Below are 13,828 nucleotides of genomic sequence, written 5' to 3'. Positions count from 1 at the left end.
CATTCCCGGCGGGACATTTCGCAATTTCTCTTTGAGGCTTATATCTTTCTTAAAATAATTTTTTTAAAGTGGTTTTATGGTCTCTCCATTTTTTCCCAATGCCTTCTTAATATAAGCATTCAAGACCTCTAAAGAAAATCTCTCCTAAAAAAACACAAGTTTAGAAAATAAATATAAATGAAACTTAAACCAAAGTATTATAAATTACATTAATGTTTTGTTACCTTAATATTATCGAGAGCTTGATTTTTGTCACTATCAGGCATTTGATAGGCAACATATTGGCATTTCATGCTATAATGCCCAAATATCCTGTTAAAAGTCGAGCTTCTGATCCAATAGGCTAACCAAGATTGTTTCTAGATACTTTGACATGCTCGACAGGATTTAACTCATATAAATCTTTTAGTAGCGTATGTCCTCGAGTTCTGCGTGACCCACCGCTTTCAGCTGAAAAATGGTATATTATAATATAAGAATTTGAAAAAGAAATTAATAATAAAAGTCAACACGTATGTAAATTAAATTTAACATTACGTTGAATTTCTACAAGCTCGTTAGGTGTTTCCGAAACATTTGAAGATCCAATAGCAGTCTGTTGTTCACCATTTGTTTTTCCGAATTTGGAGTATTCTGAACAATACTTAGATCTCGTAATCTTCTTCTAGGCATTGTTTATTACGATTTAAATTATAATATTACATATAATTAAAAAGTCATAAAATCTTACTACATCATAATTCGTAAACATCTTCATCCACATCCTGGCGAACCCATTGAAATTATGTACTAGTACTAGGGATATTTTCATTTAAGTTTTGTTCTGGAAAAGGAAAAGTTTCTAATCTTTCAACGATGTCATCTCCACTTTCATTGCCCATGTCAAACAAGTCTCTAGGGGTGTTTTGGAGTACAACGTACCAACCCTCATCAGTTGGATCTTTCGAATAAAAAACTTGTTTCACTTGAGAAGAAATACATACGGCTTGTCTATCAATTGTTGTCCAGTGTGAATCAAGCGAGAGAAATTCACCATTGTAAAACCAAATTGATCTTTTCTAATTCCGCGAGCAGTATTAACAACAGCCCAATCATATCGAAATAAGACAACTTTTCATTTGCCATAGTAATCCAACACAATAATGTCAATAAGAAGTCCGTAATACTCCACATTTCCCTCAATAGGATTTCTGTCCCTAGCACTAGCATAACTTGTAAATGAAGAATTAACAACAATTTCACAATTTTGAGTTCTCCTCAATCTCTCACAGTATTTTGTATGAAATCTAAATCCATTGATGAGGAAGACACTATATCTTTTTACTACTCTATTTGGACCTTGAGAAAGCCATTTAACTTCGTCATTGACGTCCTTCCCACTCCAAACCTATCGAATTGAAAGTAAATTGAGTAATTATAAATGTTATGAGAATACATTATTATTTGTCATTGAAAGCTTCAATTGCATACCGTTTAGCTTAACCATTCATGAAAAGATTTGGTGAATAACTTATTAATCTCTCGATGTTGTAATCTTCAGGAGCGTGAACAAGATCTCAAGATTTGTTTGTACTCACTATGTTAAAAAGAGGTTTAATTAGTTAGAGGACAAACAAATTAAAAAGATGAATATTTATCAAATTCTATAACTTACTTGTGTAATGGTTCAATTGAATCGTGGTGAAAAAGAACATATGGATGTGCTTGTACCCAAGATCTATCATCTAATTCTGCAAATTCAACTTTACCGATTGGTTCTCCATAACTTTGAAATAAATAAGTTTCGGCCAAGTTATGATCAGTGAGCCCAACATTTCTACTTGGTCTATTCAGTCTTGTTTCAACATCTTCTAAATATCGAGAACAGAAAGTCATACACTCCTCTGCCAAGTAACCTTCAGCAATAGATCCTTTTGGATAATGCTTATTATGACAATAAGACTTCAATTTGTATAGGAACCTAAACACGATATACAACATTATCAAAAGTTGTAACTAAAGGTATAGAGGTGAATGAATGAATACTTTACAAATAAATTAACACATTTCTATAGGATACATCCATCGATAGAAAACCGGTCCACCAAGTATTGCTTCACAGGGAGATGGATTAGCAAGTGCACCAAGTATTGTCCCAATGATGTTCTCGCAAACATTTTCCTCAATATGCATGACATCAAGATTGTGTCGTAAAATGTGATGCTCCTAATAAGGCAACTCAAAAAAAGATACTTCTTTTTTTCCACAAGTCTGCCTTATTAGGATCATCCTCTTCATCAGATTCATAATCAAATTCATCCCTCAATCTTCTCTTTGTTTGTGTATTGTGTTGTTGATTCATCTTCCCATAACTGAAATTGATATCTTTTAACGTGAACAAGATTTTAAATCCAATGGTCTACTCAGGAGCTTCTCTGAACTCTTTAGTACCATCAAATGGTGTCCTCTGAAATCTAAATATATGATTTCCATCTAACCACCGATGGTGCCCCATATAAGAAAACTTCTTCCCATTATATAACCACTTCGAACATGTTTGCGCCACACAACAAGGACAAGCATAACGTCCTTTGGTACTTGAACCAGATAAATTGGCATAAGCTGAGAAATCATTAATAGTTCACAACAAGGCTGTCGTAAATAAAAATTCTCCTTTTTGAAGACATCATATATTTCAACGCCCGCCTATAATTGTTTCAACTCTTCAATAAGTGGCTACATATAAATGTCAATATCATTTCTAGGATCTTTCTCTCCAAGGATAATCATAGATAAGGTAAAAGAAGATTGTTTCATGCAAATCCACGGAGACAAATTGTAAGGAACAAGCACAACAGGCCATGTACTATACGAAGTACTCATGATTCTAAAAGGATTAAATCCGTCAGCTGCTAGCCCAAGCCTCACATTTCGAGGATCGCTTGTAAAGCTTGGAAATTTAGTGTCAAATGATTTTTAAGCTAAAGAATCCGTAGGATGCCTTAATAATACATCATCAGTTCATTGATCATGATGCCACCTCATAAACTCAGTTGTCTTTGATGACATGAAAGCCTTTGAAGCCTCGGTATTAGTGGAAAATATTGCAAAATCTTGACTGGCTTCTTTCTTAACTGTGCCTCACCTTCATCGATATTCACATCTACTATATTCCTATTCATCCAACGAGGATTACCGCAAACATGACAAGAATTTTGGTTTTTCCAATCACCCCAGTACAACATGGAGTGATTTGGGCAACTATGAATTTTTTCGTACCAAGGCCTAAATCTTTTATTAGTTTCTTCATATCTTGACAGGACTGAGGGATTTTTGCAAACGGAAACATATCTCTCAAAAACTCTAACAACATTGTAAAAGAGTTTCCGGTCCACCCTCCCAAACATTTTAAGTGAAATAGGCTAATGTAAAAGGACAATTTTGAATATTTTGATCCCTCGTAAAGTTGTTCGTTCATTTCATTAAGTAACTTGTAGAACTTCGCCACTTCTTCATTTGGCTCTTCATCAAGTACACTTCTTCCCGTTTCGGTAAAGACATTTCCACCAATATTACAATCATTGGATGCAATAAAGTCAAGTGCAAACGGTTGCAAACCATGACTGTGCATATTAAATGTATCCCGCAACATACCTTCCATGTCATCTTGTCTAACATACTAATGGTAAGCAGTATGAGGATAAGTCGGATTAGATGTTCTACTAGATGTACACCCTCCATGGAAAATTCATTTTTTATACCCCCGAATAAAGCCATCAACAATTAGATGTTCGTAGACAACTTCACGAAAATGCCAATTGATGTTGCCACACTTCTTACATGGGAAAAGAATCATATTCTCTTGGCTTTCATTTTGAAATGCAAAATTTAGAAAAGTTTGTACACCATTTCGATAGTCGTTGCTTTCCCTTGACAAATTCATCCAACTCTTATCCATTTTGTTGTTCTTGAAGTCTAAAGTTGACTATAAATTGTGTTTACTAAAATAAATAATACATATCAAGTATAAAATATCTAATGGGTGTAAACTAATTCAGGCAAGTCGCGAGATTTTCAAGTGTATATTTATGTATTATGTAAGTTAAGTAAGTTTTGTAAGTTATGTAAGTTATGTTATGATATACATTTATATAAGGTATGTAAGTTATGATATGATATATATTCATGTATTATACTATGATATGATATATATTTATGTAAGTTATTATATGATATATAATTAACATTAAGATAAATATTATTTCCCTTAAAAAATTATTTTAATTAAATAATATTTAAATAAATTAATCCAAATTATGTAATTTAAAAAATTGTGTATAAAAAGTTGTAAGCCGTATAATATGAAATGTCAACTTGGTTCCATGAAAAAGAAATAATAAAAATAAAATTTGATGATGTGGAAAATCACATGGAAAAAAATTATTTTAATTAAATAATATTTAAATAAATTAATCTAAATTATTAAAAATAAGATTGAACCTTGTTTTAATATGATAATGGCATTATGGTAATGGCATTATTGACAAACACTATCATTCATGACATGTACTATAGCCTTTATATAGACGTGTTTCGCTTTTATTTGAAAAATCACATGTCCAGTTAAAATATAGATGTACAATAGTCCACACTTAATTTAATTTATATTTTTCAAGTCATCTTTTCTTAAGTACATGTTAAAGTATTGTGTGAACATTTGTATTTAACTTAAAAGCTACGATTTATTTTGAATAAAAATTTTAACTTAAATGATAAAATGGACGAGAGTATTTCAATAATAATTTAAATTTAATTATAAAAATATATAAAATATTTTATTGAATAATTGTATAGGGGATGGGACATATTATACTAATAAATAAATTTATTAAAAATCATCATAGAAATATAGAAATATTACATCACAAATTACAAAAATAGGGTAGAAAAAATTCATGTGGCAAGCATACATGTAGAGAGGTATAATATTATTAAAAGGTTGCAAATTGAGAAGAAATGATCCCTTTTACAGTATTAATGTAAGTAAGAACATAGGCATTGGAACTAGTAGCAAAGATCCCCAGGCGAAGAGAGGCAAATGAAGTGGAAGTTGGTGTACATGTGCAAACATGTGTGTGATTTCTAGAAACTATCGATTTTAATCTGAAGGCCAAGAAAGGTATATATGATAAATTTTGATGAACCAAAGTTTTGTACTTTATGACTTGTAAATTTGGATCTTATTATATCTATGTATTGTAGAGGAAAACAATGACAAACAGTTCATCAACATCATAACAAGTCTCTACCCTGCAGCTGTAAACAATATTAACCTCCATTGCTTGGATAGTATCTTCTTTGATTCATAAGCAGACAGAAATGATTTTAGTTTACATATCCAAATTTTTTATCATATTTTTTATTTCATTTTTCTTGTTTCTCAGCTTGTACTTAGCTCATGGAATACATGGCAGATTTCAATGGAGAGACATCAAATTAAGATATAGCAAATTAAATATACATACCTGTTAGAAATTGTAAATTGGATGGTAGAGTTGATTAAATTGGATGACAAATTAAATTACACCTGCAAACAATGAATAGCCATGAAATTAGAAAATAATCTAAGGATAAACAAGAATTAAATAAGTTAAAAACATGATCCATTAATGTGTTTTCAAGAATTAAATAAGTTAAAAACATGATCCATTAAAAAATAATCTAAGGATAAACAATAATAGTAATTTAAAAAACAAAAATAAAAATAAAAGATTAACTAACCTTCGGGCTATCTAGCCTTTCTGTGTATTACTTTAGTGTATGAAAGCTACCAAATTTGCCAACTGAGCAAGAATTCCTCCAGCCAAATTCGAATCCCACTAACTTTATGATTTATCACAATTTCATCTAAAGATTGCTTCAAACTTCTCAGCTTCCATGATTTTAAAAGATTTTTTTCACTTATATTTTATATATCCATTTGTTCTAATATATTCAAAATAAAATTAGAGAATGCAATAGCTTATCATTGTTCTCCTATATCAATCGGGAACTCCATATCCTTACAAATTAGTGCTACTTTTTCATGTAGATTGATATCACTGCTAAAGCTACATGTCATAGGTGAAACAATGTCAACTTACAGGAGTTGAAGTTTGATTACATTATCATTGAGAGTTTATACTTATCTATGCTTCCAAGAAAATTTTGTATTCAAAGATACAATATAATTAAAAATGATCAACATGATGATTTGTAGGCGCTAACATCTAGAACCTTCAAAATTAATAATTTCTCATTCTCATTGAGTAAATTTAGTGATTTATTTTTCAATGTGGAAAAGTTGAGGTTAGAGAATTTCAATGGACAAAAAAAACATTGTGCCAAGCATGGGTAAAAGCTGAGTAAAGCAATTGACTTCTCTTAACCTTAATTTTTGTAAGGATATGGAGTTCCCGATTGATATAAGAGAACAATGACAAGCTATTGCATTCTCTAATTTGGTGGTATTATGTAAAATATACCACATTGAGATAGCAAAACAAATGCAAAAAAAAAAAGGTAGTGGAAAATTTATCAAATAAAGTGCCTTTCAAATCAAATTCAATATAAACACAAAGTCAGCTATATCAAAAACAACATCAACAGATGGCATGCATTATCCATTTTCAAAGAGACTGAAACTAAATAAGGGTCCATATAAGTAGTAACAAAGTTTTCGGAGAAATGAGTGGAAGAATATTTGGGTAACAAACTTTTCAACACTCGAATTGCAGAAAATTGAAACAAATTCAAAATGCACAAAACGCACATAAACCCAAAACGCACAAAACGCACATAAACCCAAACCCAAAACATACAAAATAAAATAGGAAAGGGGAAGTCAGTCATAAATACCTATAGCACTCGAAATTCCAGCGACAGCAGTGGAGAGAAGAGGGTGTGACAGAGAGAAGAGGATGCGACGGAGAGAAAACGAATTTCAAAAATTGGGGATTTTGATCAGTTGGGGATTGGGAAATTATGGAAAATAATTTGGGGAAGACGCCGTTGGGGGAAATGGGAGAAAACAAATTGGGAAATTGGGAAACTAAAGCTACATGAAATCGGGGTAATTTGATTTTGGGGGAAAATGGGAGAAAAGAAATTGGAAAATTGGGGGAATGAAGTCGGGGTAATCTGATTTGGGGGAAAATTATGGAAATTCGGGGTTAAACAAACTACGTTGTTTAAGTTAGTTGAATTGAGCCTTGTGGGTTTATCACAAGCGCCACCAACGCAGATAAAACGACAATGTTTTGGCTACTCATAATCGATATTTGCGGCGTTTTAATAAAAATGCCACTAATTGACAGACAAAAACGGCAGTATTTTGCAAACATATTCGCGGCATTTTTTGTGAAAACTCCACTAATGGATGTCCTTTTGCAGCGTTTTAGTAATAACGCCACTAAAAAGTAGATAAAAACAGCAGCATTTTAAAGACTCTTAAAACATATTTGTGGCATTTTTTTTTGTAAAAACGCCACTAAAGGCTATTCTTCTGCGGCGTTTTAGTCAAAACGCCACTAAAACAAAGCTTAAAATGGCAATGTTTTGCAATCATTTTGTGATTTCACTTTTTTTTTCCTCTTTTATTGTTTGTGTTTTGTTTTTTGCTCTTACATTAATATCTATATATACATACACATTACTATCTATATGAAATTTATTTTTTAGTCATTCCATTCTCAAGCTAATTCGAAAAGAAGACGGTTCCTCAAGCTTGAAAGCTCTTTTCAGTCAACCTCCTATTTCCTCTTGTCCGTTTATTTACCTTGGATTTTAACTTTAAGCGTCCAATTATACCTTCCTTCTGGGAGCGGTATGGATTTTGGCATCCGCAATTGCACATCAAACAGTCCAAATGTTTCCAAAGGTGTTGGAAGGTGCAGATTTTCAGGATCAATTTGAACGCAAAGCTGCCTTCCAACCTGAAATGGAATAAAAGGAGGAGATTAATCGAGTGCGTAAATGGAAATAACAAAATCATAACATTTCAAGTCCACATCTTAAACGTTTTATGATTAAGCTATGTCACTTGGACTTGAAGCGAGTGTTTGACATGGGTTTATTCAATTTGCTCCAAGTTTACTCACATATTTGGAGGATATAACCATGTACATATCTAAATACGCGTCGAACATAAATACTTCAGAAAAATAAGAGTCCGAATAACATAGCATATAACACAAGGAGATTGTCTATTGTAGTGACGTGAGAGAAACTATTACTATCAATAAATATCATGGCCATACCTCAGCAACAATTTCATCTTTTGTCACAGGTGAGCGCAATTCAATTGGGTCATCTTTGGTCGATTGGGCACGAAACTTTTCAACATTGATAGATCTCCTCAATACCTATAAAATGCAATACAAGTTACACACTCGTACCACAAAGAGCCTGACATAAATACAATTATTGTTTTCAAGCTTCAACAAACTTTTGAAAAAGATTCACCACTAACAAGTTGAATCAATTATGACTAGTCTAGTGGCAACTTGTTGTATGTGGGTTCAAGTGTTGGCATGCTATCTAGGGTTTGAACCTTGTGAAACCCCATCCTCCTCCCACTTAGAATGTAATGTAAGCTTTGCTTGTACCAAAAAAGAATTTAAACAAGTCTTAATTTAAAATTTGACACCATTGTTATCCCACATATGCCTAGTTCCACTATTGTTAGCCTAACCATAGAAGAGGCAGGTCCAATGTTTCAGTCCCACACACCTTGACCTTGTTTCCCCAAACCCTTTAAAAACACCCACATACAAACATTGTTGAGAGGCTGTTTTTTGTGTATTTCCATGTGTTGGGAGGAAGGCAGATAAAGTATCAGACATTTAAACCAGAAAAAAAACATTTACGAAATTAAGGGCTTCATAGATGGGAACTAACCAGCCGGCCATTAAGTAGACGATATGCAGCCTTTTCATATACTTTGCTCTTATCTTCCACATTCTTTGTAACTACTTGAACCTCTTCTTCCTTCGGTTGATAAATCTGATGAGGAAGTATACCACTGGTAAGTTATCATTTAACTGAAAATGAAAAGCACAATATCCCACATATCAGAAGTGACTCCACCAAATAAAGACTTTCAAAACAGTAACTTAATTTGACAAAACTACATAAGCAGAATGTGCATCTGAAATAAGGAATGGATTTTTACTTCATCAATAACTAATATCCATACGCAACATATGAATCCTCAATAAGAGTGAGAGAGTGAGAGAGAACGCAAGATTTAATATACTTGCAGTTGGAGACATGTTTCCTCCTTAAGGCTGAAATAGCAGATAATACATGTCTAAGAAAAGGCATTACTTATATCATAACAAGCAAAATCTAACCAAAAACCAACAGCAATATGAAAACACTGTTACTCAGACTCTTCATTTTCCTAAAAAACCTGTGTCAGACACATTCGGATATAAATATGTGTATGATCTTCTAAATATACAGAAAAACTTAGAAAAAACAAGTATACTTGTGTCGAACACTTAATTGTATCTAGCACTCACCCCCTATGTTAGATGGACTATTCATTTCCGTAATATATTTTTGTCTGATACATATACAGACATAGTATAGAGATATACTCCTCCAAATACAAGAAAAAAACCTTAAAAGCAACATATACTCATATCGGTCACATTCACATATCCAAATCCACTCCCAAGTCCAGCCAACATAGCTTACCCCATAATCCGAGCAACAAACTGAAAACGTTCTACCTTTATGTCAAGCTTGTTTTTCCTTGAACGTGTCATGACAAAAGGTTTATGAGACACTTAGGTAATGCATACAGATGTGTGTGTTTAAGGGAAAACAAATTGATGCATATTTGTTTGTAAATTAACAATACGATTATGATTAATATCAACTGAAAAACTTCTTTTTATAAACAAACAGCATTGTAAGAACACATGTTTCAAGCATCAAACACAAACTAAAAGAGAGAAGAAAGCGACCTTACGCTGCTCCTTAATGAGATAAGCGAACTTATCAATATTAGGAACAGCAAGCAATTTCGGCATCAGATGATTGCGAAAATAACCAGGAGCGACTTTGACAGTCTCACCAGCTTTGCCAAGTTTCTCAATGCTCTAAAAAATGGAAGCAAAAGCAAACGTGAATGATATTTTGCAATCTGAAACAAAAAAAAATTGAGAAAAGAAAAAGATTATTGGATCGAAATGACTCACCGTCGTAAGAATCACATCCAACTTTCTGTATCTAATTTCTTGACAAGCATAGAACAGAGGTTGCATCAAACGATCATGGCTTTGCTGGACATTCGTTTCTTTGATAATTTGCCGAAGGGCATGTCTTCCATACTGGATATAAGCCATTAATTTCCTAACTTCAAGTACCTGATTTGGTGGAGGGGCGGGAAAATGGATCGCCGGCTAACGGCGAGTGGGAAACTCGACGAGCGGGAAAATGGATCGCACGGCGAGGTGGGAAACTCAGATGGGTTTAGGGTTTTTCGAGTGGACTGAAAAAGCTAAAAGCCTCTTCTTGCCTTTCTCTATGGCATGCTCGACAAGAAATTGGGGCTACTGGCAGAAGGCGAAGCAAGCAATGAAAGAGATAAAGAGAGACAGACCCAGGAAACAGAGGGCAAATTAGGGCGTGAAAAATAAAACGGATGTAAACTGAGGAGAAGCCAGGGATTAGAAAACAGAGAATTTTGGGGATTAGGGGCGTAACGTATTAGGGGTGTATTAGGCAATACATTGAACCAAACACCTGCTTAAGAGGGGCTTAAGTGGGGCCCACGGATTAGGGGTGTATTGGCTAATCCAATACACCCAACCAAACATAGTGTAAGGGTTATAAATAGGGGCCGAATACAGGGTTGCCAGGCTACTGCCGAAATTCTTCTTCACCTTGTTGTCAGAAACCCCTTTCCCCAAAAGTCGATAACCCTTTTCTTTTCATGATCCAAAAAGTCGAAAACCCTTTTATTTTTCTTTCTTTTCTTCTTGCCGATTTCTATTCTTCTCTCCACAATTTTCTTTGTTTCACTTAGCTGATTTCTTCTTCTACTCTTCTTCTTTAATCTGTACCAAATAAACCTTATTCACCATACTAAGTTTGGAAAGTCAAAAAGCTGAATCTCCCAAGTGCTGAATACTCTTTGACCAAATCTAGTGGAATTAGTATCAGATCTCGGATCTTAGGTCTCTGCCAAGTTTCTCTTTAGGTGTTTGCGGTTTTGATCTAGGAGTTGATCGTGGTTAGCGATTTAAGAAAGGGCTGATCGCGTAAGGTAAGGTTAATGTGAGGTTTTGGTTTTAGTAAGGATATGGATTAAGCATGTGATTAATGGAAGGGTGATATCGTTTGTAGGTTTGGACTAAGGGAATCGCAGAATGCTTGCTTACTAGGTGTGTACATACACTGCACACACATTATGTATCAGCAAACGCCGAAATGCCGAAAAGTCAAAATGCCGAAAAGCTGAAAGTTTGGCTACATAGTCTTGTGAGTGCTCAAAAACTCATAAGGGGGAGACCGATAGGTTGCCTGAGGCCCACGGGCGATTCCGTGGACTTGGGTTGTGATTTGGCCATATGGGTCGGAATGGGCTAAATAGGTCTGATGGGCTGTTGGGCCCATAATAGGCAAAAACTGAATGTTGATGCTATGTGATAGGAACTTGTATGTGAGCATGATTATGAATGTGACTGGGCCTAACGGGCCATATAAATGTGATTTGGGCCTAGTAGGCCATATACAGGTGATTTGGGCCTAATGAGTCATATGAATATGATTGGGCTTAATGTGCTAGATACAGGTATGTGAAATTGTTTGGGCTTTGTAAGGGGTTTTGGGCCTAGTATATGATATCCAAATAAGACTTAATTAATATATTGCGACCGTGGACAAGTCAAAGGGTTAAGGTGTGGCAACGGGTATATGCATGTCTAGGATTGGATCTAGGGAGAGATTGGTACTTAAGCGGTCTTAATGACTCACCTCCTCTTATCTGGAATCCTACCTGGTGCATAGTATTCGTTCATCTTAGCTCACGGGATTTGTTAATGGGCCAAGGTAAGTGAAAACCGTAATAATGCGAAAATCACATAATGCCCGTAAGGGTGAAGATGACCAAAATACCTCTATGTGTTGAATGTAGGTTTTATGGATATGATAGGCATATTTGCTGCATACGGATGATATTCTGCTTAGGTTACATATGGGTTGGGAAATATGGAGTAGAAGAAGTATATGAGGATCTCATGGTTACTTGACAATCATGGATGCACCGATGGCTTTTAAGTCCAATGTATAAATGAAGGTAGTTCCGCAACCGGGCTACCATGGATGTGTATCGGTTGGGTGGGTCGATATTTATATCCCCACATGATGTGTATCGAGGGACGGAACTGGTGTGTAGCGGATGGATTATTGGGATGGGATTGCACTGCATTGCATTGCATGTTCAGTATATGGTGAATATTGAATGATTGTTACTCGTCGAGGGTGCTACACACTGAGTTTACGAAAACTCACCCCCTCTTTTATTTTATTTTCAGGTGATGCTCAGTAGAAGGTTCGATGTTTGGAGGGACACTGGGTGGCTAGCTACCAAGACAACTTGGACTTGTCTTTCTTTTAAAAGCATATAAGTTTCTATTTTATTAAGTACTTTTGAGACCGAAATGTAATAAGGCTTCCATTTTGTTATTATTTGGATCATTATTTTTCTGCATTGTAATTACGAGAAATTGAACATAGATTTCCTAAATCATTGTATGTTTTCTACGTTTCCGCAACTAGATTTTAAGATGACAGGTTTTCATAAAATCTTATGTTATAGGCAAGTTTTTGTGACTGAAAAGAGAGTTTAATCAGTTTATTAAGGTTTCATATTTTTTTTAGGAAGGGTTTTCAATGAAAACAAGGTTTTCGCTAAAACACTTCAATGTGAAGTGCCAGATCCGACCATAACATCCGGGCCGGGTTTGGGGTGTTACATGGATGGTATGTTCACAAACTTGATTTAATTCTGAAAAAGGCTAAATTAGTTGGATTATGATTGAATGATACAAGTGAGTACTCGAAAGAATATTCGTAGCACTTTAGACATAGAGTTTCACTCTATACAGAGTAGGAAAGAAAATACTGGGTACCATTTTTAAAGCTTGTAGACATGCAAAGCCTTAAGAATGGTAGCTTGAAGTCTAACTCTTGAAAGAAGCAGACTACTGTAGCTAAAATCTAATTACTAAATTGTTACAACTTTGCCATGGCATTAATGTGTTTTAGGGATGTAATCTATGTAATACCAACCTTTCAATTCAATAGTGTTTTTCCTCTCAACTTTGCCTCGTTAAATTGCCACAACATTTTATGTTAGTTATTTGATTTTAATATTGTATACGTGATTATCCTTTACAAATTTGTTATTTTGTTTTTCTTGCCATACCCTGATTTATATAGTTCATAATGATAACTTAACCAAATTAATCTTAACCGATCCCTATGGAGATGATCTTACTTACTACTTTATTACTTGATTCGACATGTACACTTGCATATTCGCATATCATTTCACACGCGACAAGTTTTTGTCGTTGTTGCCAGGGGATCGGTAATTTGGTGAACTTTGGTTTGTTATTACTGATTTAATTTTGTTAGTTTTAGCTCATTGAGTTATTTTTTTTCTTTTTTAGGTCTGTTGCTAGTTTATGGGTAAAGGTATTCCTGAGAATTAAAAGTATTATTTTGATCATGAAATTGAGAGGACCTTGAGGAGAAGGAGAAAAGAATTGCGAGAGATGGCAAGGATCTCTGA

The 13,828-nt window shown here is 34.2% G+C and overlaps 1 protein-coding gene and 1 long non-coding RNA gene across 2 annotated transcripts; both read right to left on the bottom strand.

The window, feature by feature from the left end:
* Nucleotides 1–264: 264 nt before the first annotated feature.
* On the bottom strand, nucleotides 265–7,204 carry LOC121228135 (uncharacterized). Its single transcript, XR_005925604.1, has 3 exons — nucleotides 5,761–7,204; nucleotides 5,505–5,566; nucleotides 265–450 (listed from the first exon to the last, which is right to left on the bottom strand). It is a non-coding gene; the product is annotated as an uncharacterized lncRNA (long non-coding RNA).
* Nucleotides 7,205–7,698: 494 nt separating this feature from the next.
* On the bottom strand, nucleotides 7,699–10,533 carry LOC107948419 (50S ribosomal protein L9). Its single transcript, XM_016882959.2, has 5 exons — nucleotides 10,227–10,533; nucleotides 9,993–10,127; nucleotides 8,917–9,021; nucleotides 8,277–8,381; nucleotides 7,699–7,952 (listed from the first exon to the last, which is right to left on the bottom strand). The coding sequence occupies exons 1-5, from the start codon at nucleotides 10,371–10,373 to the stop codon at nucleotides 7,788–7,790; spliced, it is 657 nt and encodes a 218-aa protein (XP_016738448.1). The 5' UTR covers nucleotides 10,374–10,533; the 3' UTR covers nucleotides 7,699–7,787.
* Nucleotides 10,534–13,828: the final 3,295 nt, after the last annotated feature.

Source organism: Gossypium hirsutum, chromosome A04 (genome assembly GCF_007990345.1).
Source record: "Gossypium hirsutum isolate 1008001.06 chromosome A04, Gossypium_hirsutum_v2.1, whole genome shotgun sequence".
NCBI classification, from domain to species: domain Eukaryota; kingdom Viridiplantae; phylum Streptophyta; class Magnoliopsida; order Malvales; family Malvaceae; genus Gossypium; species Gossypium hirsutum.
Note: the sequence above shows the minus strand (reverse complement) of the source record. Positions and strands in the feature narration are given on the sequence as shown.